Genomic DNA, 22,167 nt, shown 5'->3' with positions numbered 1-22,167 from the left:
CCAATGAAATACGAACTCCGATTGTAGTTTTAATGTAACTTTATTCTGGCAGCAGCAACAAGCTCTTTGCTTTAAGCCAGGCCTTTGTCCTTCTGAGACCACATGGCCAAAATGGCTGTACTTATACCTGGTTCAATTTACAGAAAAGAACTCACCTTCTTTGACCTTATTGGCTCAATTGATAATCTGTTAACCTTTAATTGGCTCGCTACCCAAGGTCCTAAAATGTCAAGTTGATTGATGACTTAATGCAATGTGGTCTGTGTTTTCTCAAAACTGCAGCCAGGCTGTCGAGCTTGAATTCTCTATCAATTCCCCCTTTGATTCTTTCACAAACTGAATCATAAAACATCAGGAATCACTGGTTAAACATTCTACAAAATAATTTCATACATGTTAATAGAGTTTCCTTCTAAAATTAGTTGATGTGTTTCGCCACATGTCCGGACTAGTAGCTTCCACACAAATTTACACCAACCCGAGTTCCATCGTGGCCACAATGGAAGTCTGATTTTAGTAGGTTAATTAACCTTATTTCAATTTAATCTAAATCAATATCTTAATTCAACCAGTAAACAACCTTCCCTTAAACATAACATACCCCTGTGCCACGTACAGACGGTCTGCTGGGACCTGCAAGGTGTCTCACATGCGGGATAGCAGCTACAGCCGCCTGGTTGCAACAACATTTAATCAACATAAACAAACAATATAAAAGTAAAACAATTACAACAAATAGAATTAAATCTTCCACCAATGAAGTTCCTATTGAACCTAGCCATTCAGTGGCTCCGCTCCACAAAGTGAGTGATGGGGGTTGCTTAAGTTTTTCTACCTCCTTTTGGATATGCTCCGCTAAGTGGGTAATTTCTTCGGAGCTATCTGGGATATATGTGCAACGCTCAGTTCCAAGTAGGGCGCAAGTGCCTCTCTTTTCAGCCAGGATGTAATGAAGGGCCAGTCTATTCTGTAGGGCGACTGTGCGGATTGCTACCATTTCTGCATTGATTTTAACTAGGGCCTCTGAGGTATCATTGGCTACCCGTTCCACAACGGATGCCATGTTAATGGATTCCCTTGCCGGTCTGGCAGTCCCATACCTGGGGATCAGAATGGCAAAGAACCTCTATGTTTCTGTGATAGCTCTCTTAGGACAGTGTAAATGTTCCGACAGTGACTTTATATGATACATATAAGACACAATGTAGGCTAAATAGCAGGATCCCGTCCAATTCTGGGGCAGCCAAGGGTAGGCCTTGTGGCCACACACCCAATAGGTGCCATTATAGGCAATGAAGGTTAGCTGTTTCTTTGTCAGCCACACGGGCCTGTCCAGGCTTTTCCATCTGTTTTATTCAGAATCCCCGTTACGTTAAAAATTCTCACATCGGCCCAGTTTGGACGGTCCCGTGGCTTGATTGTATTATAATTCCGGGAGCAGTTACTATACCCCATATTTTTGCCTCCTTTGATGTTTCTAATCAGACAGACCGATTCCCCCGGTCTTCCTATTCCCGTTGTATTAGTGATAACAAAGAATGGGGGCCGTTTGGAATTATTGTAGCACGGTTGGTATCCCCCTTCAAAGGTAGTCAGATTGTAACCTGCTGACTTCCATTTACGTGCCCAGTTTTCCGTATCCTGAAACGCATTGCCTGTTTTGTTTTGATTAATTATCCACTCAGCCATTTCCGAGATATTTAAGGGAACTGGCCTCAAGGGAATCCCTCCCTTTGACTGAATAGGAATATGCACACACACCCAACAACTAGAAATGTTACCTTGTTTGGCATAAATGTATGACATATATAAAAAGGTATTTACATGTAATTCCCTTACTACCCTACTATTTCCCTTTGGTGCAGAGGGTCGGCTAGTAAGAAGTAAGCAAATGCCTGGAATACCTACAATCAGTAATACAGTAAATTTATACATTTTGGCAAAAAGTAATTGTCCTTATTAGATTTCAGCTTCAGTTACAGGTGCTCGTTTAACGTGTGAAGCGTGGATCCAGGCTTTCTTTCCTTGGACTTTAACAGCTGCCTGGGTGGTCAATAACACTTGATAAGGTCCCTCCCACTTGGCACCCAAAGGTTCTTTATGCAACTTTTTCACATGGACCCAGATTCCCGGGATGATGTCGTGTCCTCCTTCGGGTGGATTACCCCAAGCTGCCGATACCTGCCGGGATACAGAACTAATAGCATTGGTTAAGTTCTGACAGTGTGATAACAAAGTGTCACTCATTAAGTGAACATCAGCTTTCCTTAAATCGATAGTTCCTGGCAGCGACATGGGTCTTCCTGTTATAATTTCAAATGGGCTTAGACCTGTAGTTCTGTTCGGGATTGCCCTAATACTACACAGCACTATTGGTAGTGCCTGGGGCCATGGTGTTCCTTCTTGGTGATATTTGGCAAGCTGTTGTTTCAGAGTTCGATTCATTCGCTCTACTTGTCCTGATGATTGTGGATGATAAGGACAGTGTAAATCCCACGTAATGTTCAGTAACCTACAGACTTCTTGGCAGACAGCACCTGTGAAGTGTGTTCCCTGATCTTAGTCAATGCTACTCGGGACTCCCCATCGGGGAATGTAATCCTTACACAAGACCTTTGCAGTGTGATTGGCTGTGGCTCTTTGAGTTGGTTCAACTTCTACCCATCTAGAGAATCTGTCGACCATGACAAGAATGTTAGTGTATCCTTGGCATGAAGGAAGAGATATATAATCAACCTGCAGATGCTGGAATGGTCCGACAGGGGCAGGGGGCCTCAGTTGGGGCATTACCGTGATGGGTCCAGAATTATTTTTCTGGCAGACCACACAGCGGTCTGCTACCAGCTGGGCATGTTTTTTAAATCCCTGACCCCACCAGCTTTTCTGGAACCGTGCCGTCATCTGTTGTGAGGCCAAGTGTCCCCACGAGTGGATCTGTTGGGCTAAAAAAGGCATAAGCGCTTGTGGCGCGACTGGCTTGTCGGTAACTCTTTGTCTCCAGACACCGTCTTCGCATAGCTTAATTCCTGCCTCAATCCATGTCCATTTTTCCTCTCGGGAGCACTCGCCTTGCATTGTTTGAAGGTCTCGTGTCAGAGTCCTGAGTGCTTTCAATCTGCACATCTGTGTTGGTTCTTCTGGGGGAATGCCCTGTGAGGCGGCATCTTTAGCTGCCTGGCCGGCTAGGGCATTTCCCTGTGCTTCCGTGGTATTTTCCTTGGTATGGGCCTTACAGTTCAGGATGGACACTTCCTGAGATAATTGTATGGCCTCTAGTAAGTCTCTGACTTCTTTTCCATTTCGGATAGGTGTACCAGCAGCAGTGAGGAATCCCCTTTTCTGCCATAACAGACCAAAGTCGTGAGCGACTCCAAAAGCATAACGTGAATCTGTTTCGACATTAGCTGTCTGTCCTTCTGCTATTCGACATGCTTCTGACAGGGTCCGTAACTCGGCCTGTTATGCTGACATTCCTGAGGGTAAACATCCTTTTGCCACTACCTCATATAAGGTTGTAACTGCCCATCCTGCTTTTCTGGTACCATTGTCAACAAAGGAGGAACCATCTGTAAACAGGATGAGGTCTGGGTTGTGCAGAGGCTCCTCTGCTGCTAAGGCTGCATCTTCTGTTTCTTTTAAAATCTCCATGCAGTCATGCTCTTCACATTCTCCCCCTTCTTGCTCCCTTGATTCTGACATCGGGAGCATAGTTGCGGGATTAACCGGGCTTGCCCGGACGATATGGAGATTAGGAGCTTCCAAAACTGCTGTCCAGCGGGTCCATCTAGCTGCCGTCACCTGAGACATTCTTTTCAAAGACAGCAAAGCATGTACGGTGTGGGGCACTTGACAATCAGCTTTTGGTCGAGGACTAGACCCGCAGTGATCATTACTACTCGACATGTAGCTTCCATGGCCCATAGGCAACTTCCCCATCCGAGGGCTACCGCATCCAGTTTTGCCGAATAATAGCCAATAGGTCTTTGCCGATCCCCATGTTCTTGTGTCAGTATAGCTGTCATATATCCTTCTTTCTCATGGACAAACAGGGTAAATGGCTTACCACTGTCGGGGATTCCCAGAGCCGGTGCCGAACACAAAGCCTTTTTCAAACTCAGGAAGGCCTCTTGCTGTTCCTTAGTGAGGGTGATGGCTTCTTTAGAGGCACGCTTCCCCTTTAAAATATCATTCAATGTCTGAGCAAGCTGTGTGAAGGAGTCAATCCAATTTCTGTTAAAGTTAAACAATCCCAAAAAAGACCTTAGTTCCTGAATAGTGGTGGGTTTTTTAGCAGCCCGAATGGTTGCAGTTCTATCCTGGGTTAGTTCTCCCTTTCCTTGTGAAATCTTTTGTCCCAGGTATACAATCTCTTCTTGGGATATTTGTGCTTTGTCGATGCTGGCTTTATGTCCTTTCAGCCAAAGATGGTCCAGCAAAGCTCGTAAATCTTGTTCATGCTGTTCTCCGTGTTTGAAGCTAGCAGGATATCGTCTACATATTGGATGACTGGGGAGGTAATTCTCGCAAATGTCTTTGTAAAGCCATGTGGAATACCGTAGTGCTGTTGTGGAATCCCTGCGGTAACCGGGTCCAAGTATACTGTCGTCCTTGGACAGTGAAAGCAAACCACTGTCGAACCTCCAGTGCCAGAGACACCGACCAAAATCCGTTGGCCATATCTATAACCGAGAAACATTTTTGTTCCGGTTTGAGGGCATTAAAAATGGTGGAGGGATCTGCGACCAAAGGAGCTTTTTGATCAATACACTGGTTAGCTTTCCTATAATCGACAGTCAAGCCTCATTAGATTTCTGTACCGGCCACACGGGGCTATTGGAGGAGCTATGCGTTTTAATAAACACCCCTTGTTTCTCCAATTGCTGAATAACCGGTAAGATTCCCGCGATGGCAGTTGGACTGATGGGATACTGTTTAGTGCATGGTGGCTTGATCTCAGTAAATGGCGCAGGCTCCATCTGGAGTCAGCCACAATCGTTCTTATCTTTAGACCATATCGGGTGTTCCTTCAATTCTTCTTTCTTCAAAGTTCGAATCGACCATGTCACCCGACCATCCTCGAAATGCAACGATGAATCTATTTGGATTAGAACGTCCATTCCCAAAAGGGGTTGATCTACTGGGCCTATCCAGACCGGCATGGTTAGTTCATGTGGACCCAGCCCTATAAGTACCGGTGTTGTCCTTTTAATTTCCATTTTATGGCCCCCAACTCCATAGGCTATATGTGCCCTACCATCCAACGGCAAAAAGTCTCCATATTGTCGGGGTAAGCATGTTAATTCCGTCCCTGTGTCTAAAAGACAGTCCACATCCTTATCGCCCACCCTCACAGTTATATATAGCCCATCTCCCCTTTGTTGTGTTAGTACGAGGAGATGGACCAGGGTGGGCTCCAATCGTTTTTTGCTATCCCAAGTAACTCCTTCTGTTGTTGTATTGTCAGTCGCTTAAATGCTTCTATGAGGTCGTTATCTTGTGACAAGCCTGGTTTGTCGGCTGAATTGTATCCCTGGCTGCGTCCTCTTCCCCGGCCACGACCTTGCTGTTTTGCCCTGCACGTCTTGGCCCAGTGACCTTCTTTCCCACAATAATGACATTTTCCGGGTAATTTTCCGAATAACTGTTTATTGGAATCCTGGGATTTCCATCCCATAGCCTGTACAGCTCGGACTTTAGCTCCCATATTCCGATCTAATTGGTTACATCGATCCACCAATGTTGCAAAGGTAGTTCCTCTACCTTCCCAGTCCGGTAACACTACCTTAAGCATTTTGGACAGTTCTGGCTTTAGACCTGCCACGAAAGCTGCTTTCAGGGGTCCAAACGATTGTTCATCCATTTCCTTATCCGTATTATTCATACCCGAATGTTCTAGCCACGTGCATCTAAACCGCTCATCATACTCCAGAACCTCCTCTGTTCCTTTCTGTTGGCAGGCTGCAATTTTTCCCCAGTCTGTCTTAGCTGGACTGAAGGCTTGCAGCCAGTGTTTAATCGCTTCCCACCCTGCGTCCAATTCTTGCTCATCCTGCCCCAAAGCTTCTTCTACCTTGTCGTGCAATTTTCTTCCTTGTGTTTTTGGCACCATTATGGTCAAAATTTGCACTCCGTCCCAGGGATGAAGTTAATATATATTTCTTAAGCGGTCCAATTGGTCCCACGTTTTCACTCCCCCTTTCTTTGGATTGGGCAACTCCTTGGACCATTTATCAATTTTCTCTGGGTCTGTCGGATCATGAAATAAGTATTATGCATACACCTTTTTCTTCGTTTTTTTGATTCCGCCCTCATCTGCAGTCTCTTCTGATTTGACTACAACTCGTCTTTTTTTAAACGGGGCAAAGCGCACCCCTAATTCCTTATCCTCCGACCCTGTATCGTCGGAGGACACAGAATCCGTATCTGTTCCTCGGTCATGTCTTCGGGTTTGCGCTTTTAATTTATCCAAACATGGGTACCCTGGGAATTGACCGATACATTTTCCTTTTCCTATTACTGTCTCTTGACCTAATGATTTTTTCCATTCTTTAAGATCTTTAACTTCCACTTCCGACTTTTCAAGTTCAAATCTTTTCTGTCGCAGCTATGCACAAACAGCTTGCAATTGGTCCTTTGTACTGGTCAGTTCTAGATCATTTTGGGAACGCATTATAATTTCATTCCGCTTTCGGATCTGTCCCATATCGGCTAGGGACCATCTAGTTCGCTCTTTATTTTTCATACAGGTCGTTTTTCCCCAGACCCTTTTAATCTTGTCCAAGGACCATTGTCCTTTGGAGGTTCTGTATTTTTATTCGATCTTAATACAGGTTTTAGATAAGTTGAATTGTTGCTCTATGTATTCTTTCAACTGTTGGAGGATTTCATCTATTGAAACCTCAGGTGGTGCCCACCCGCCTTTAACAGTTGTAGGTAATTCTTTGCTCTTATCTCGTGCTGCCATAATACTGATTTCGTTACTGGGGTCTCGAGTCGTAGGCTTTCCAGCCGATCAGTAGGTCGGTGATTAATTAACTAACACACCGCCGAAGTTAGACGTCTATGGGACCTCGAGCCGACTACCAACCGGAGAGTTCGCAAACCAGAGGCTTTCGGAATCGCGTAGAAGGAGAGGCGAATTTAGACTTTTGACCGAGGACTTTTATAAAGATGAGTCCTTACCTCGGTATGTAGGTCCGATGTCCAAAATTCAGTTTCTTTCCTCAGCGATCCTGTTCGTGACGCCAAAATTGTTAGATCTCTTACTTTCCAATGAAATACGAACTCCGATTGTAGTTTCAATGTAACTTTATTCTGGCAGCAGCAACATGGGCTTTAAGCCAGGCCTTTGTCCTTCTGAGACCACATGGCCAAAATGGCTGTTCTTATACCTGGTTCAATTTACAGAAAAGAACTCGCCTTCTTTGACCTTATTGGCTCAATTGATAATCTGTTAACCTTTAACTGGCTCACTACCCAAGGTCCTAAAATGTCAAGTTGATTGATGACTAATGCAATGTGGTCTGTGTTTTCTCAAAACTGCAGCCAGGCTGCAGAGCTTGAATTCTCTATCAGACAAGTTCTGGAGACGCCGAAGGTTGAACAGGTTCCCACTGGTTCTGTAGTTTAATTCCACTCCAGCAGGGAGCTTATTGACTGTGAGGTGGAGCATGCCAGTGAGGAAGATTGAGAAAGGGTTGGGACAATGATGCAGCCCTGTTTGACCCCAGTCCGGACGTGGATTGGGTCTGTAGTGGATACGTTGGCAAGGATCACGGCCTGCATGTTATTGTGGAGCAGGCAGAGGATGGTGATGAACTTTTGGGGCCATCCGAAACGGAGGAGGACGCTTCATAGACCCTCGCAGTTGAGTGTCAAAGGCCTTTGTAAGAAGGCGGCCATGTATAAGGGCTGGTGCTGTTTCTTGCATTTTTCCTGCAGATGTCGTGTTGCAAAAACCATGTCCATTGTGCCCCATAGGGGACAAAATCCGCACTGTGACTCCGGGAGGAGCCCCTCAGCCACGGGAGAAAACGGTTGAGGAGGACTCTACCGGCGACTTTCCCAGTGACTGATAACAGGGAGAGTCCTCTGTAGTTGCTGCAGTCGGACTTGACCTCTTTTTTAAAGATGGCCACGATCACTGCATCTCTGAGATCTGCCGGCATGCTCGCCTCCCTCCAGATGAGAGCAATGAGGTCATGCATTCACGCCAACAGTGCCTCTCCGCCATACTTCAGTGCCTCAGCAGGGATTCCATCTGCTCCCATAGCCTTGTTATTCTTAAGATGTCTTGTGGCTTTTTCTACCTCGTGCAGTGTTGGGGTTTTACTGAGATGGTGGCGGGTAGAATGCTCCGGGATGGAGTTGAGAACGCTCGAGTCAAAGGCTGTGTCTCGATTGAGGAGATCTTCGAAGTGCTCCTTCAAGAGGCCCTGACTGCCTCGGTGTTCTTGATGAGTGTTTCCCCGTTCTTGGCCAGCAGTGGGATGGGGTCTTGGGAGTTTGGACCGTAGGTGGCCTTGACTCCAATGAAGAATCCTCGCACATCATGGCTGTTAGCCAGCTGCTGTATCTCCTGTGCTTTTTCCATCCACCACCTGTTCTTTTGATTTCGGGTCTTTTGTTGGACCTCAGCCTTGAGCCGTCTGTAATGCTGCTTTGCTGCTCCCGAGTTGGGTTGTTGTTTAAGGTGCAGAAAGGCAGTGCAGGGGTCCCCCTGCAAAATAGATACACCGCTTTGGGTACTGTTGAGGGGGATGACTCATCAGGAGAGGGCAGCAGCAGCCAAGTTCATGGTACCATGGGTGGCTCTGCTGCACAGGAGGGCCGGAAAAAGAGTGGGAGAGCTATAGTGGTAGGGGATTCAATTGTTAGGGGAATGGATAGACGTTTCTGCGACCGCAACCGAGACTCCGGGATAGTATGTTGCCTCCCTGGTGCAAGGGTCAAGGATGTCTCGGAGCGGGTGCAGAGCATTCTGAAAAGGGAGGGTGAACAGACAGTTGTTGTGGTGCATATAGGTGCCAATGATATAGGTAAGAAAAGGGATGAGGTCCTACAAGACGAATTTAGGGAGCTAGGAGCTAAATTAAAAAGTAGGACCCCAAAAGTAGTAATCTCAGGATTGCTACCAATGCCACGTGCTAGTCAGAGTAGGAATCGCAGGATAGCTCAGATGAATACGTGGCTTGAGGAGTGGTGCAGAAGGGAGGGATTCAAATTCCTGGGACATTGGAACCGGTTCTGGGGGAGGTGGGACCAGTACAAACAGGACGGTCTGCACCTGGGCAGGACCGGAACCAATGTCCTCGGCAGAGTGTTTGCTCGTGCTTTTCTGGAGGAGTTAAATTAATATGGCAGGGGGATGGGAACCTATGTAGGGAGACAGAGGGAAGTAGAATGGGGGCAGAAGCAAAAGATAGAAAGAAGAAAAGTAAAAGTGGAGGGCAGAGAAACCTCAGGCAAAAAGCAAAAAGGGCCACATTACAGCAAAATTCTAAAGGGACAAAGTGTGTTAGAAAGACAAGCCTGAAGGCTCTGTGGGAGTTGTGTACAGACCACCAAACAGTAGTAGTAAGGTTGGAAACAGCATCAAACAAGAAATTAGGGATGCATGCAATAAAGGTACAGCAGTTATCATGGGTGACTTTAATCTACATATTGATTGGGCTAACCAAACTGGTAGCAATGCGGTGGAGGAGGATTTTCTGGAGTGTATTAGGGATAGTTTTCTTGATCAATATGTCGAGGAACCAACCAGCAAACTGGCCATCCTAGACTGGGTGATGTGTGATGAGAAAGGACTAATTAGCAATCTTGTTGTGCGAGGCCCCTTGGGGAAGAGTGACCATAACATGGTAGAATTCTTTATTAGGCTGGAGAGTGACAGTTAATTCAGAAACTAGGGTCCTGAACTTAAGAAAAGGTAACTTCGATGGTTTGAGGCGTGAATTGGTAGAATACACCGACAAATGATACTTAAAGGGTTGCCGGTGGATGGGCAATGGCAAACATTTAAAGATCACATTGCACATCCCTGTCTGGAATAAAAAATTAAACGGGGAAACATTGGCGAACAAGGGAAATTAAGGATAGTGTTAAATCCAAGGAAGAGGCATATAAATTGGCCAGAAAAAGCAGCAAACCTGAGGACTGGGAGAAATTTAGAATTCAGCAGGGTTTAATTAAGAGAGGGAAAATAGAAGCTTGCCGGGAACATAAAAACTGACTGTAAAAGCTTCTACAGATATGTGAAGAGAAAAAGATTAGTAAATACAAACATAGGTCCCTTGCAGTTGGATCCAGGTGAATTTATAATGGGGAACAAAGAAATGGCAGACCAATTGAACAAATACTTTGGTCCTGTCTTCACGAAGGAAGACACAAATAACCTTCCGGAAATACTAGGGGACCGAGAGTCTAGTGAGAAGGAGGAACTGAAGGATATCCTTATTCGGCAGGAAATTGTGTTAGGGAAATTGATGGGGTTGAAGGCCGATAAATCCCCCGGGCCTGATGGTCTGCATCCCAGAGTACTCAAGGAAGTGGCCCTAGAAATAGTGGATGCATTGGTGATCATTTTCCAATATTCTATAGACGCTGAATCAATTCCTATGGACTGGAGGGTAGCTAATGTAACACCACTTTTTAAAAAGGGAGGGAGAGAGAAAGCGGATAATTATAGACCGGTTAGCCTGACATCAGTGGTGGGGAAAATATTGGAATCAATTATTAAGGATGAAATAGCAGCACATTTGGAAAACAGTGACAGGATCGGTCCAAGTCAGCATGGATTTATGACGGGGAAATCATGCTTGACAAATCTTCTGGAATTTTTTGAAGATGTAACTAGCAGAGTGGACAAGGGAGAACCAGTGGATGTGGTATATTTGGACTTTCAGAAGGCTTTTGACAAGGTCCCACACAAGAGATTGGTGTGCAAAATCAAATCACATGGTATTGGGAGTAATATACTGATGTGGATAGAGAACTGGTTGGCAGACAGGAAGCAGAGAGTCGGGATAAACGGGTCCTTTTCAGAATGGCAGGGGTTGACTAGTGGAGTGCTGCAGGGCTCAGTTCTGGGACCCCAGATCTTTACAATACACATCAATGATTTGGATAAAGGAATTGAGTGTAATATCTTCAAGTTTGCAGATGACACTAAACTGGGTGTCGGTGTGAGCTGCGAGGGGGACGCTAAGATGCTGCAAGGTGACTTGGACAGATTAGGTGAGTGGGCAATGCATGGCAGATGCAATATAATGTGGATAAATGTGAGGTTATCCACTTTGGGGGCAAAAACGCAAAGACAGAATATTATCTGAATGGTGGCAGATTAGTAAAAGAGGAGGTGCAACGAGACCTGGGTATCATGGTTCATCAGTCATTGAAAGTTGGCATTGTCAGATTTCCAATGAAATACGAACTCCGATGGTAGTTTTAACTTTTTAATTCTTGGCAGAGAGCAACATGCTGCTGGCTGATTGCCAGTTTCTTTGTCTTACTGAAACCACATGGTCAAAATGGCTGTATTTATGCCTGGATCAATTTGCAGAAAAGAACTCGCCTTCTTTGACCTTATTGGCTCAATTGAAAGTCTTTTAACGTTTTATTGGCTCGCTACCCAAGGTCCGAAAATGTCAAGTTGATTGATGAGTTAATGCAACATGCTGAGCAGCGTGTAGTAGCTTTGACTTGGAGGTCTGTGAATTTTCAAAGCCTGTCGAAATGAGCCTGTTTGAATACTCTATCAATCCCCCCTTTGATTCTTTCACAAACTGATTCATGAAACTTCAGGTATCACTGGTTAAACATTCTACAAAATAATTTCATCCATGTTAATAGAGTTTCCTTCCAAAATTTGTTGATGTGTTTCGCCACATGTCCGGACTAGTAGCTTCCACACAAATTTACACCAACCCGAGCTCCATCGTGGCCACAATGGAAGTCTGGTTTTAATAGGTTAATTAACCTTATTCCAATTTAATCCAAATCAATATCTTAATTCAACCAGTAAACAACCTTTCCTTAAGCATAACATACCCCTGTGCCACGTACAGACGGTCTGCTGGGACCTGCAAGGTGTCTCACCTGCGGGACAGCAGCTACAGCCGCCTGGTCGCAACAACATTTAATCAACATAAACAAACAATATAAAAGTAAAACAATTACAACAAATAGAATTAAACCTTCCACCAATGAAGTTCCTATTGAACCTAGCCATTCAGTGGCTCCGCTCCACAAAGTGAATGATGGGGGTTGCTTAAGTTTTTCTACCTCCTTTTGGATATGCTCCGCTAAGTAGGTAATTTCTTCGGAGCTATCTGGGATATATGTGCAACACTCAGTTCCGATTAGGGTGCAAGTACCTCCCTTTTCAGCCAGGGTGTAATCAAGGGCCAGTCTATTCTGTAGGGCTACTGTGCGGATTGCTACCATTTCTGCATTGATTTTAACTAGGGCCTCTGAGGTATCATTGGCTACCCGTTCCACAACGGATGCAATGTTAATGGATTCCCTTGCCAGTTTGACGGTCCCATACCCAAGGATCAGGATGGCAAAGAACCTCTCTGTTTCTGTGATAGCTCTCTTAGGACGGTGTAAATGTTCCGACAGTGACTTTATATGATACATATAAGGCACAATATAGGCTAAATATCAGGATCCCATCCAATTCTGGGGCAGCCAAGGGTAGGCCTTGTGGCCACACACCCAATAGGTGCCATTATATGCAATGAATGTTAGCTGTTTCTTTGTCAGCAACACTGCGGGGCCTGTCCAGGCTTTTCCATCTGTTTTATTCAGAATCCCCGTTACGTTAAAAATTCCCACATCGGCCCAGTTTGGACAGTTCCGTGGCTTGATTATATTATAATTCCGGGAGCAGTTACTATACCCCATATTTTTGCCTCCTTTGATGTTTCTAATCAGACAGACCGATTTCCCCGGTCTTCCTATTCCCGTTGTATTAGTGATAACAAAAAATGGGGGCCGTTTGGAATTATTGTAGCACGGTTGGTATCCCCCTTCAAAGGTAGTCAGATTGTAACCTGCTGACTTCCATTTACGTGCCCAGTTTTCCGTATCCTGAAACGCATTGCCTGTTTTATTTTGATTAATTATCCACTCAGCCATTTCCGAGATATTCAAGGGAACTGGCCTCAAGGGAATCCCTCCCTTTGAGTGAATAGGAATATGCGCACACATCAACAACTAGAAATGTTACCTTGTTTGGCATAAATGTATGACATATATAAAAAGGTATTTACATGTAATTCCCTTGCTACCCTACTATTTCCCTTTGGTGCAGAGGGTCGGCTAGTAAGAAGTAGGCCTATGCCTATAACACCTACAATCAATAATACAGTAAATTTATACAGTTTCGCAAAAAGTAATTGGATTTCAGCTTCAGTTACGGGTGCTCGTTTAACGTGTGAAGCTTGGATCCAGGCTTTCTTTCCTTGGACTTTAACAGCTGCCTGGGTGGTCAATAACACTTGATAAGGTCCCTCCCACTTGGCACCCAAAGGTTCTTTACGCAACTTTTTCACATACACCCAGACTCCCGGGATGATGTCGTGTCCTCCTTCGGGTGGATTACCCCAAGCTGCCGATACCTGTCGGGAAACAGAACTAATAGCATTGGTTAAGTTCTGACAGTATGATAACAAAGTGTCACTCATTAAGTGAACATCAGCTTTCCGTAAATCGATAGTTCCTGGCAGCGACATGGGTCTTCCTGTTATAATTTCATATGGGCTTAGACCTGTAGTTCTGTTCGGGGTTGCCCTAATGCTACATAGCACTATTGGTAGTGCCTGGGGCCATGGTGTTCCTTCTTGGTGATATTTGGCAAGCTGTTGTTTCAGAGTTCGATTCATTCGTTCTACTTGTCCTGATGATTGTGGATGATAAGGACAGTGTAAATCCCACGTAATGTTCAGTAACCTACAGGCTTCTTGGTAGACAGCACCTGTGAAGTGTGTTCCCTGATCTGAGTCAATGGTACTCGGGACTCCCCATCGGGGAATATAATCCTTACACAAGACCTTTGCAGTGTGATTGGCTGTGGCTCTTTGAGTTGGGACAGCTTCTACCCATCTAGAGAATCTGTCGACCATGACAAGAATGTTAGTGTATCCTTGGCATGAAGGAAGAGATATATAATCAACCTGCAGATGCTGGAATGGTCCGACAGGGGCAGGGGGCCTCAGTTGGGGCATTACCGTGATGGGTCCAGAATTATTTTTCTGGCAGACCACACAGCGGTCTGCTACCAGCTGGGCATGTTTTTTAAATCACCGACCCCACCAGCTTTTCTGGAACCGTGCCGTCATCTTTTGTGAGGCCAAGTGTCCCCACGAGTGGATCTGTTGGGCTAAAAAAGGCATAAGCGCTTGTGGCGCGACTGGCTTGTCGGTAACACTTTGTCTCCAGACACCATCTTCACATAGCTTAATTCCTGCCTCAATCCATGTCCATTTTTCCTCTCGGGAGCACTCGCCTTGCATTGTTTGAAGGTCTCGTGTCAGAGTCCTGAGTGCTTTCAATCTGCACATCTGTGTTGGTTATTCTGGAGGAACGCCCTGGGAGGCGGCATCTATAGCTGTCTGGTCGGCTAGGGCATTTCCCTGTGCTTCCGTGGTATTTTCCTTGGTATGGGCCTTACACTTCAGGATGGACACTTCCTGAGGTAATTGTATGGCCTCCAGTAAGTCTCGGACTTCTTTTCCATTTCGGATAGGTGTACCAGCAGCAGTGAGGAATCCTCTTTTCCGCCATAACATACCAAAGTCGTGAGCGACTCCAAAAGCATAACGTGAATCTGTTTAGACATTAGCTGTCTGTCCTTCTGCTATTCGACATGCTTCTGACAGGGCCCGTAACTCGGCCTGTTGTGCTGATGTTCCTGAGGGTAAACATCCTTTTGCCACTACCTCATATAAGGTTGTAACTGCCCATCCTGCTTTTCTGGTACCATTGTCAACAAAGGAGGAACCATCTGTAAACAGGATGAGGTCTGGGTTGTGCAGAGGCTCCTCTGCTGCTAAGGCTGCTTCTTCTGTTTCTTTTAAAATCTCCACGCAATCATGCTCTTCACATTCTCCCCCCTCTTGCTCCCTCGATTCTGACATCGGGAGCATAGTTGCGGGATTAACCGGGTTGGCCCGGACGATATGGAGATTAGGAGCTTCCAAAACTGCTGTCCAGCGGGTCCATCTTGCTGCTGTCACATGAGACATTCTATTCCTACACAGCAAAGCATGTACGGTGTGGGGAGTTTTGACAATCAGCTTTTGGTCGAGGACTACACCCGCAGTGATCATTACCGCTCGACATGTAGCTTCCATGGCCCATAGGCAACTTCCCCATCTCCATATTGTCCGGGCCAACCCGGTTAATCCCGCAACTATGCTCCCGATGTCAGACAGGAAGCAAAGAGTTGGAGTAAATGGGTACTTTTCAGAATGGCAGGCAGTGACTAGTGGGGTACCGCAAGGTTCTGTGCTGGGGCCCCAGCTGTTTACACTGTACATTAATGATTTCGATGAGGGGATTAAATGTAGTATCTCCAAATTTGCGGATGACACTAAGTTGGGTGGCAGTGTGAGCTGCGAGGAGGATGCTGTGAGGCTGCAGAGCGACTTGGATAGGTTAGGTGAGTGGGCAAATGCATGGCAGATGAAGTATAATGTGGATAAATGTGAGGTTATCCACTTTGGTGGTAAAAACAGAGAGACAGACTATTATCTGAATGGTGACAGATTAGGAAAAGGGGAGGTGCAAAGAGACCTGGGTGTCATGGTACATCAGTCATTGAAGGTTGGGATGCAGGTGCAGCAGGCGGTTAAGAAAGCAAATGGCATGTTGGCCTTCATAGCAAGGAGATTTGAGTACAGGGGCTGGGAGGTGTTGCTACAGTTGTACAGGGCATTGGTGAGGCCACACCTGGAGTATTGTGTACAGTTTTGGTCTCCTAACCTGAGGAAGGACATTCTTGCTATTGAGGGAGTGCAGCGAAGGTTCACCAGACTGATTCCCGGGATGGCGGGACTGACCTATCAAGAAAGACTGGATCAACTGGGCTTGTATTCACTGGAGTTCAGAAGAATGAGAGGGGACCTCATAGAAACATTTAAAATTCTGACGGGGTTAGACAGGTTAGATGCAGGAAGAATGTTCCCAATGTTGGGGAAGTCCAGAACCAGAGGTCACAGTCTAAGGATAAGGGGTAAGCCATTTAGGACCGAGATGCGGAGGAACTTCTTCACCCAGAGAGTGGTGAACCTGTGGAATTCTCTACCACAGAAAGTTGTTGAGGCCAATTCACTAAATATATTCAAAAAGGAGTTAGATGAGGTCCTTACTACTAGGGAGATCAAGGGGTATGGCGAGAAAGCAGGAATGAGGTACTGAAGTTGCATGTTCAGCCATGAACTCATTGAATGGCGGTGCAGGCTAGAAGGGCCGAATGGCCTACTCCTGCACCTATTTTCTATGTTTCTATGTCTATCCGAGGGCTACCGCATCCAGTTTTGCCGAATAATAGCCAATAGGTCTTTGCCGATCCCCATGTTCTTGTGTCAGTATAGCTGTCATATATCCTTCTTTCTCATGAACGAACAGGGTAAATGGCTTACCACTGTCGGGGATTCCCAGAGCCGGTGCCGAACACAAAGCCTTTTTCAATCTTAGGAAGGCCTCTTGCTGTTCTTTAGTGAGGGTGATGGCTTCTTTAGAGGCACGTTTTCCCTTTAAAATATCATTCAGTGGCTGAGCAAGCTGTGTGAAGGAGTCAATCCAATTTCTGTTAAAGTTACACAATCCCAAAAAAGACCTTAGTTCCTGAATAGTGGTGGTTTTTTTAGCAGCCCGAATGGCTGCAGTTCTATCCTGGGTAAGTTCTCTCTTTCCTTGTGAAATCTTTTGTCCCAGGTATACAACCTCTTCTTGGGATATTTGTGCTTTGTCGATGCTGGCTTTATGTCCTTTCAGCTGAAGGTGATCCAGCAAAGCTCGTAAATATTGGATGACTGTGGATGGCAGGGGAGGTAATTCTCGCAAATGGCTTTGTAAAGCCATGTGGAATACCGTAGGGCTGTTGTGGAAACCCTACGGTAACCGGGTCCAAGTGTACTGTTGCCTTGGACAGTGAAAGCAAACCACTGTCGAACCTCCGGTGCCAGAAGCACCGACCAAAATCCGTTGGCCATATCTATAACCGAGAAATATTTATGTTCCGGTTTGAGGGCATTAAAAATGGTGGGGGGATCTGCGACCAAAGGAGCTTTTTGATCAATACACTGGTTAGCTTTCCTATAATCGACAGTCAAACGCCAAGTCTCATTAGATTTCTGTACCGGCCACACGGGGCTATTGGAGGAGCTATGCGTTTTAATAAGCACCCCTTGTTTCTCCAATTGCTGAATAACCGGTAAGATTCCCGCGATGGCAGTTAGACTGATGGGATACTGTTTAGTGCATGGAGGCTTGGTCTCTGTAAATGACGCAGGCTCCATCTGGAGTAGACCTCAATCGTTCTTATCTTTAGCCCATATCGGGTGTTCCTTCAATTCTTCTTTCTTCAGAGTTCTAATTGACCATGTCACCCGACCATCCTCGAAATGCAACGATGAATCTATTTGGATTAGAACGTCCATTCCCAAAAGGGGTTGATCTACTGGGCCTATCCAGACCGGCATGGTTAGTTCATGTGGACCCAGCCCTATAAGTACCGGTGTTGTCCTTTTAATTTCCATTTTATGGCCCCCAACTCCATAGGCTGTACGTGCCCTACCATCCAACGGCAAAAAGTCTCCATATTTTAGGGGTAAGCATGTTAATTCCGTCCCTGTATCTAAAAGACAGTCCACATCCTTATCGCCCACCCTCACAGTTATATATATCCCATCTCCTCTCTGTTGTATTAGTGCGAGGAGTGGGGCCAGGGTGGGCTCTAATCGTTTTTTGCTATCCCAAGTAACTCCTTCTGTTGTTGTATTGTCAGTCGCTTAAATGCTTCTATGAGGTCGTTATCTTGTGACAAGCCTGGCTTGTTGGCTGAATTGTATCCCTGGCTGCGTCCTCTTCCCCAGCCACGGCCTTGCTGTTTTGCCCTGCACGTCTTGGCCCAGTGACCTTCTTTCCCACAATAATGACATTTTCCGGGTAATTTTCCTTATGACTGTTTATCGGAATCCTAGGATTTCCATCCCATAGCCTGTACAGCTCGGACTTTAGCTTCCATATCCCGATCTAATTGGTTACATCGATCCACCAATGCTGCAAAGGTAGTTCCTCTACCTTCCCAGTCTGGTAACACTACCGTAAGCATTTTGGACAGTTCTGGCTTTAGACCTGCCACGAAAGCTGCTTTCAGGGGTCCAAACGATTGTTCATCCATTTCCTCATCCGTATTATTCATACCCGAATGTTCTAGCCATGTGCATCTAAACCGCTCGACATACTCCAGGACCTCCTCTGTTCCTTTCTGTTGGCAGGCTGCAATTTTTCCCCAGTCTGTCTTAGCTGGACTGAAGGCTTGCAGCCAGTGTTTAATCGCTTCCCATCCTGTGTCTAATTCTTGCTCATTCTGCCCCAAAGCTTCATCTACCTTGTCGTGCAATTTTCTTCCCTGTGTTTTTGGCACCATTATGGTCAAAATTTGCACTCCGTCCCAGGGATGAAGTTGATATATATTTCTTAAGCGGTCCAATTGGTCCCACGCTTTTACTCCCCCTTTGGATTGGGCAATTCCTTGGACCATTTATCAATTTTCTCTGGGTCTGCCGGATCATGAACTAAGTATTCTTCGTACACCCTTCTCTTTGTTTTTTTCGTTCCGCCCTCATCCGCAGTCTCTTCTGATTTGACTACAACTCGTCTTTTTTTAAACGGTGCAAAGCGCACCCCTAATTCTTCATCATCCTCTGACACTGTATTGACGGAGGATTCAGAAACCGTATCTATTCCTTCGTACCTTTGGGTTTGCGCTTTTAATTTATCCAAACATGGGTACCCTGGGAATTGATCAATACATTTTCCTTTTCCTATTACTGTCTCTTGACCTAATGATTTTTTCCATTCTTTAATTTCGCCTTTAAGATCTTTAACTTCCGCTTCCAGCTTTTCAAGTTCAAGCTTTTTCTGTCGCAGCTGTGCATAAACTGCTTGCAATTGATCCTTTGTCCTGGTCAGTTCTCGATCATGTTGGGAACGCATTATAATTTCATTCCAGTTTCGGATCTGGCCCATAACCGCTAGGGACCATCTAGTTCGCTCTTTATTTTTCATACGGGTCGTTTTTGGACCATTGTCCTTTGGAGGTTCCGTACTTTTGTTCGATCTTAATACAGGTTTTAGATAAGTTGAATGGTTGCTCTATGTATTCTTTCAACTGTTCGAGAATTAAATCTAGCAAAACTTGAGGTGGTGCCTGCCCACCTTTAACAGTTGTAGGCAATTCTTTGCCCTTATCTCCTGCTGCCATTTCTTTACTGAGTTCTTTACTGGGGTCTCGAGTCGTAGGCCTGCTAGCCGATCAATAGGTCGGTGATTAATTAACTAACACATCGCCGAAGTTTAGACGCCTATAGGACCTCGAGCCGACTACCAACCGGAGGGTTCGCAAACCGGAGGCTTTCGGAATCGCGTAGAAGGAGCGGCGAATTTAGACCTTTGACCGAGGACTTTTTTTTAAAAAGAGGAGTCCTTACCTCAATGTAGGTCCGATGTCCAAAATTCAGTTTCTTTCCTCAGCGATCCTGTTTGCAGCGCCAAAATTGTTAGATTTCCAATGAAATACGAACTCCGATGGTAGTTTTAACTTTTTAATTCTTGGTAGAGAGCAACAAGCTGCTGGCTGATTGCCAGTTTCTTTGTCTTACTGAAACCACATGGTCAAAATGGCTGTATTTATGCCTGGATCAATTTACAGAAAAGAACTCGCCTTCTTTGACCTTATTGGCTCAATTGAAAGTCTTTTAACGTTTTATTGGCTCGCTACCCAAGGTCCGAAAATGTCAAGTTGATTGATGAGTTAATGCAACATGCTGAGCAGCACGTATTAGCTTTGACTTGGGGGTCTGTGAATTTTCAAAGCCTGTCTAAATGAGCCTGTTTGAATACTCTATCAGCATACAGGTACAGCAGGCGGTAAAGAAGGCAAATGGTAGCTAGGGGATTTGAGTATAGGAGCAGGGAGGTCTTACTGCAGTTGTACAGGGCCTTGGTGAGGCCTCACCTGGAATATTGTGTTCAGTTTTGTTCTCCTAATCTGAGGAAGGCCTTTCTTGCTATTGAGGGAGTGCAGCGAAGGTTCACCAGGCTGATTCCAGGGATGGCTGGACTGACATATGAGGAGAGACTGGATCAACTGGGCCTTTATACACTGGAGTTTAGAAGGGTGAGCGGGGATCTCATAGAAACATATAAGATTCTGATGGGACTGGACAGGTTAGATGTGGGTAGATTGTTCCCGATGTTGTGGAAGTCCAGAACCAGGGGACACAGCCTTAGGATAAGGGGTGGGCCATTTAGGACCGAGATGAGGAGAAACTTCTTCACTCAGAGAGTTGTTAACCTGTGGAATTCACTGCCGCAGAGAGTTGTTGATGCCAGTTCATTGGATATATTGAAGAAGGAGTTAGATATGGCCCTTACGGCTAAGGGGATCAAGTGGTATGGAGAGAAAGCAGGAAAGGGGTACTGAGGGAATAATCAGCCATGATCTAAGTGCCGAATGGCCTACTCCTGCACCTATTTTCTATGTTTCTATGTAAATGCCCTGCGCTTGCAATCTATTAGCTCTTGGATCACCTGAACATTCTCATCAGACCAATCCTGATATTTCCTGATTGAGTGGCCGAGCGTCTCTTCGCAGGCACTGGTTATGGAGGCCTGGAGGACATACCAAGCACTGTGGGTATTCTGCGTCTCGCGGTCATCAAGGCACGCCAGGTTAGTTGTGAGGCGCTGACTGTATAGGGCTCTCTTAGCTGGGTCTTCTCGCTTCTACCTCCACTTGCGCTTCTCCAAACCTCTGAAAGACAGACTGATGCTCTGGTGAGATGAGGTAAGTAAAAAATTAACGAGCTGATTTATTTTACAAACTATAAGTGAATGAACTGAGTGATATTTTAAGTAAATGTAATCATATTGCAGATTATTTTCTAGGTTATGAATACTGTTACAAAAATAACAAAATACGTCACACTGGCACTGTTTTGAAACTGGCTGCTCCTGAATGGAATGCAGCAGTTTTCTCCATTTGGCTCTGCCTTCCTTATCAGATCTCGCCGACTGTTCTGGACTACATGATTCCTTGTTTCCTTGGCTGATTAGGAAGCCAGGGGCTTCACCACCGATCCCCTCCCAGCTCTCCATGTCTGGGGACTGGAGATTCCTGCCCTCCTAGGTGTGGCTCTGTGGCAGCTCACCCCTGCTTAGCCGAAATGAATAGGGCCATTGCAACACCTGGTGTAACCGTTTGGTCATATGTCTTTGATCAAACCTCCATTATCTCAAGCAATGTGGATGGACATTACTGGGGTCAAACAGGTCTTGAAGTCAATGGCAAAGAATTGGAGGGGTCGGGGGTGGGGGCCTGGTGGTGTTAAATGGACTGCTGATTCGCCATTGTGCGACTAACGAAGATCAATTCCCCCCCTACCTGTCACCCATATCCAAATGTGCTAATCCACATCACTGGTATGTTATTTGTTTTTTGGATCCAACCCCCAGGGAGCAAAATTTAAGAATACGATTTTAATATAAATTACACCAAAGTTCTTCCATGGTCAATCTGTGCTAAACTCTGCAGACAGGTGAGGATTTTAAATTCTGATACTTTTGTCTTTTCTCCTAGGTGACATTGTGCTCCAACACTTTAAGGAAATACGAGCTGGCACTGGTTGTGGACGTTGAGAATGTTGGCCTGGAAGTGCTAGCAATTCCCATCTTGGCACGGTAATTTCCCTTTTCATTTATCCTGTGCACATGGATATTAAGGGCTGAGGATGTGAACTACATTCTGCTGAGTACTGCAATGCACTTATGTGCAGAAAGGCCACAATTGCACTTTGCAGCATAACACGTTGCAAGTATAGCCAGTACAGTGGTGGTATTTTAGACCATTTATAAAGAGCAAGCAAGTTAAAACTT

At 45.5% G+C, this 22,167-nt stretch overlaps 1 protein-coding gene across 1 annotated transcript in view; it reads left to right on the top strand.

Moving 5' to 3' along the window:
- Positions 1–22,167, top strand: part of hydin (HYDIN axonemal central pair apparatus protein) — a 1,725,340-nt gene that overhangs the window by 611,810 nt on the left and 1,091,363 nt on the right. Inside the window, 1 exon segment of the mRNA XM_070897728.1 lies at positions 21,872–21,972. Within this exon segment, the coding sequence (XP_070753829.1) occupies positions 21,872–21,972 (101 nt within the window).

The sequence above is a fragment of the Pristiophorus japonicus genome, chromosome 13 (assembly GCF_044704955.1).
Source record: "Pristiophorus japonicus isolate sPriJap1 chromosome 13, sPriJap1.hap1, whole genome shotgun sequence".
In the NCBI taxonomy this organism is placed as follows: Eukaryota; Metazoa; Chordata; class Chondrichthyes; family Pristiophoridae; genus Pristiophorus; species Pristiophorus japonicus.
The sequence above is the reverse complement of the archived record's forward strand: the minus strand, read 5'-3'. Positions and strand labels throughout refer to the sequence as shown.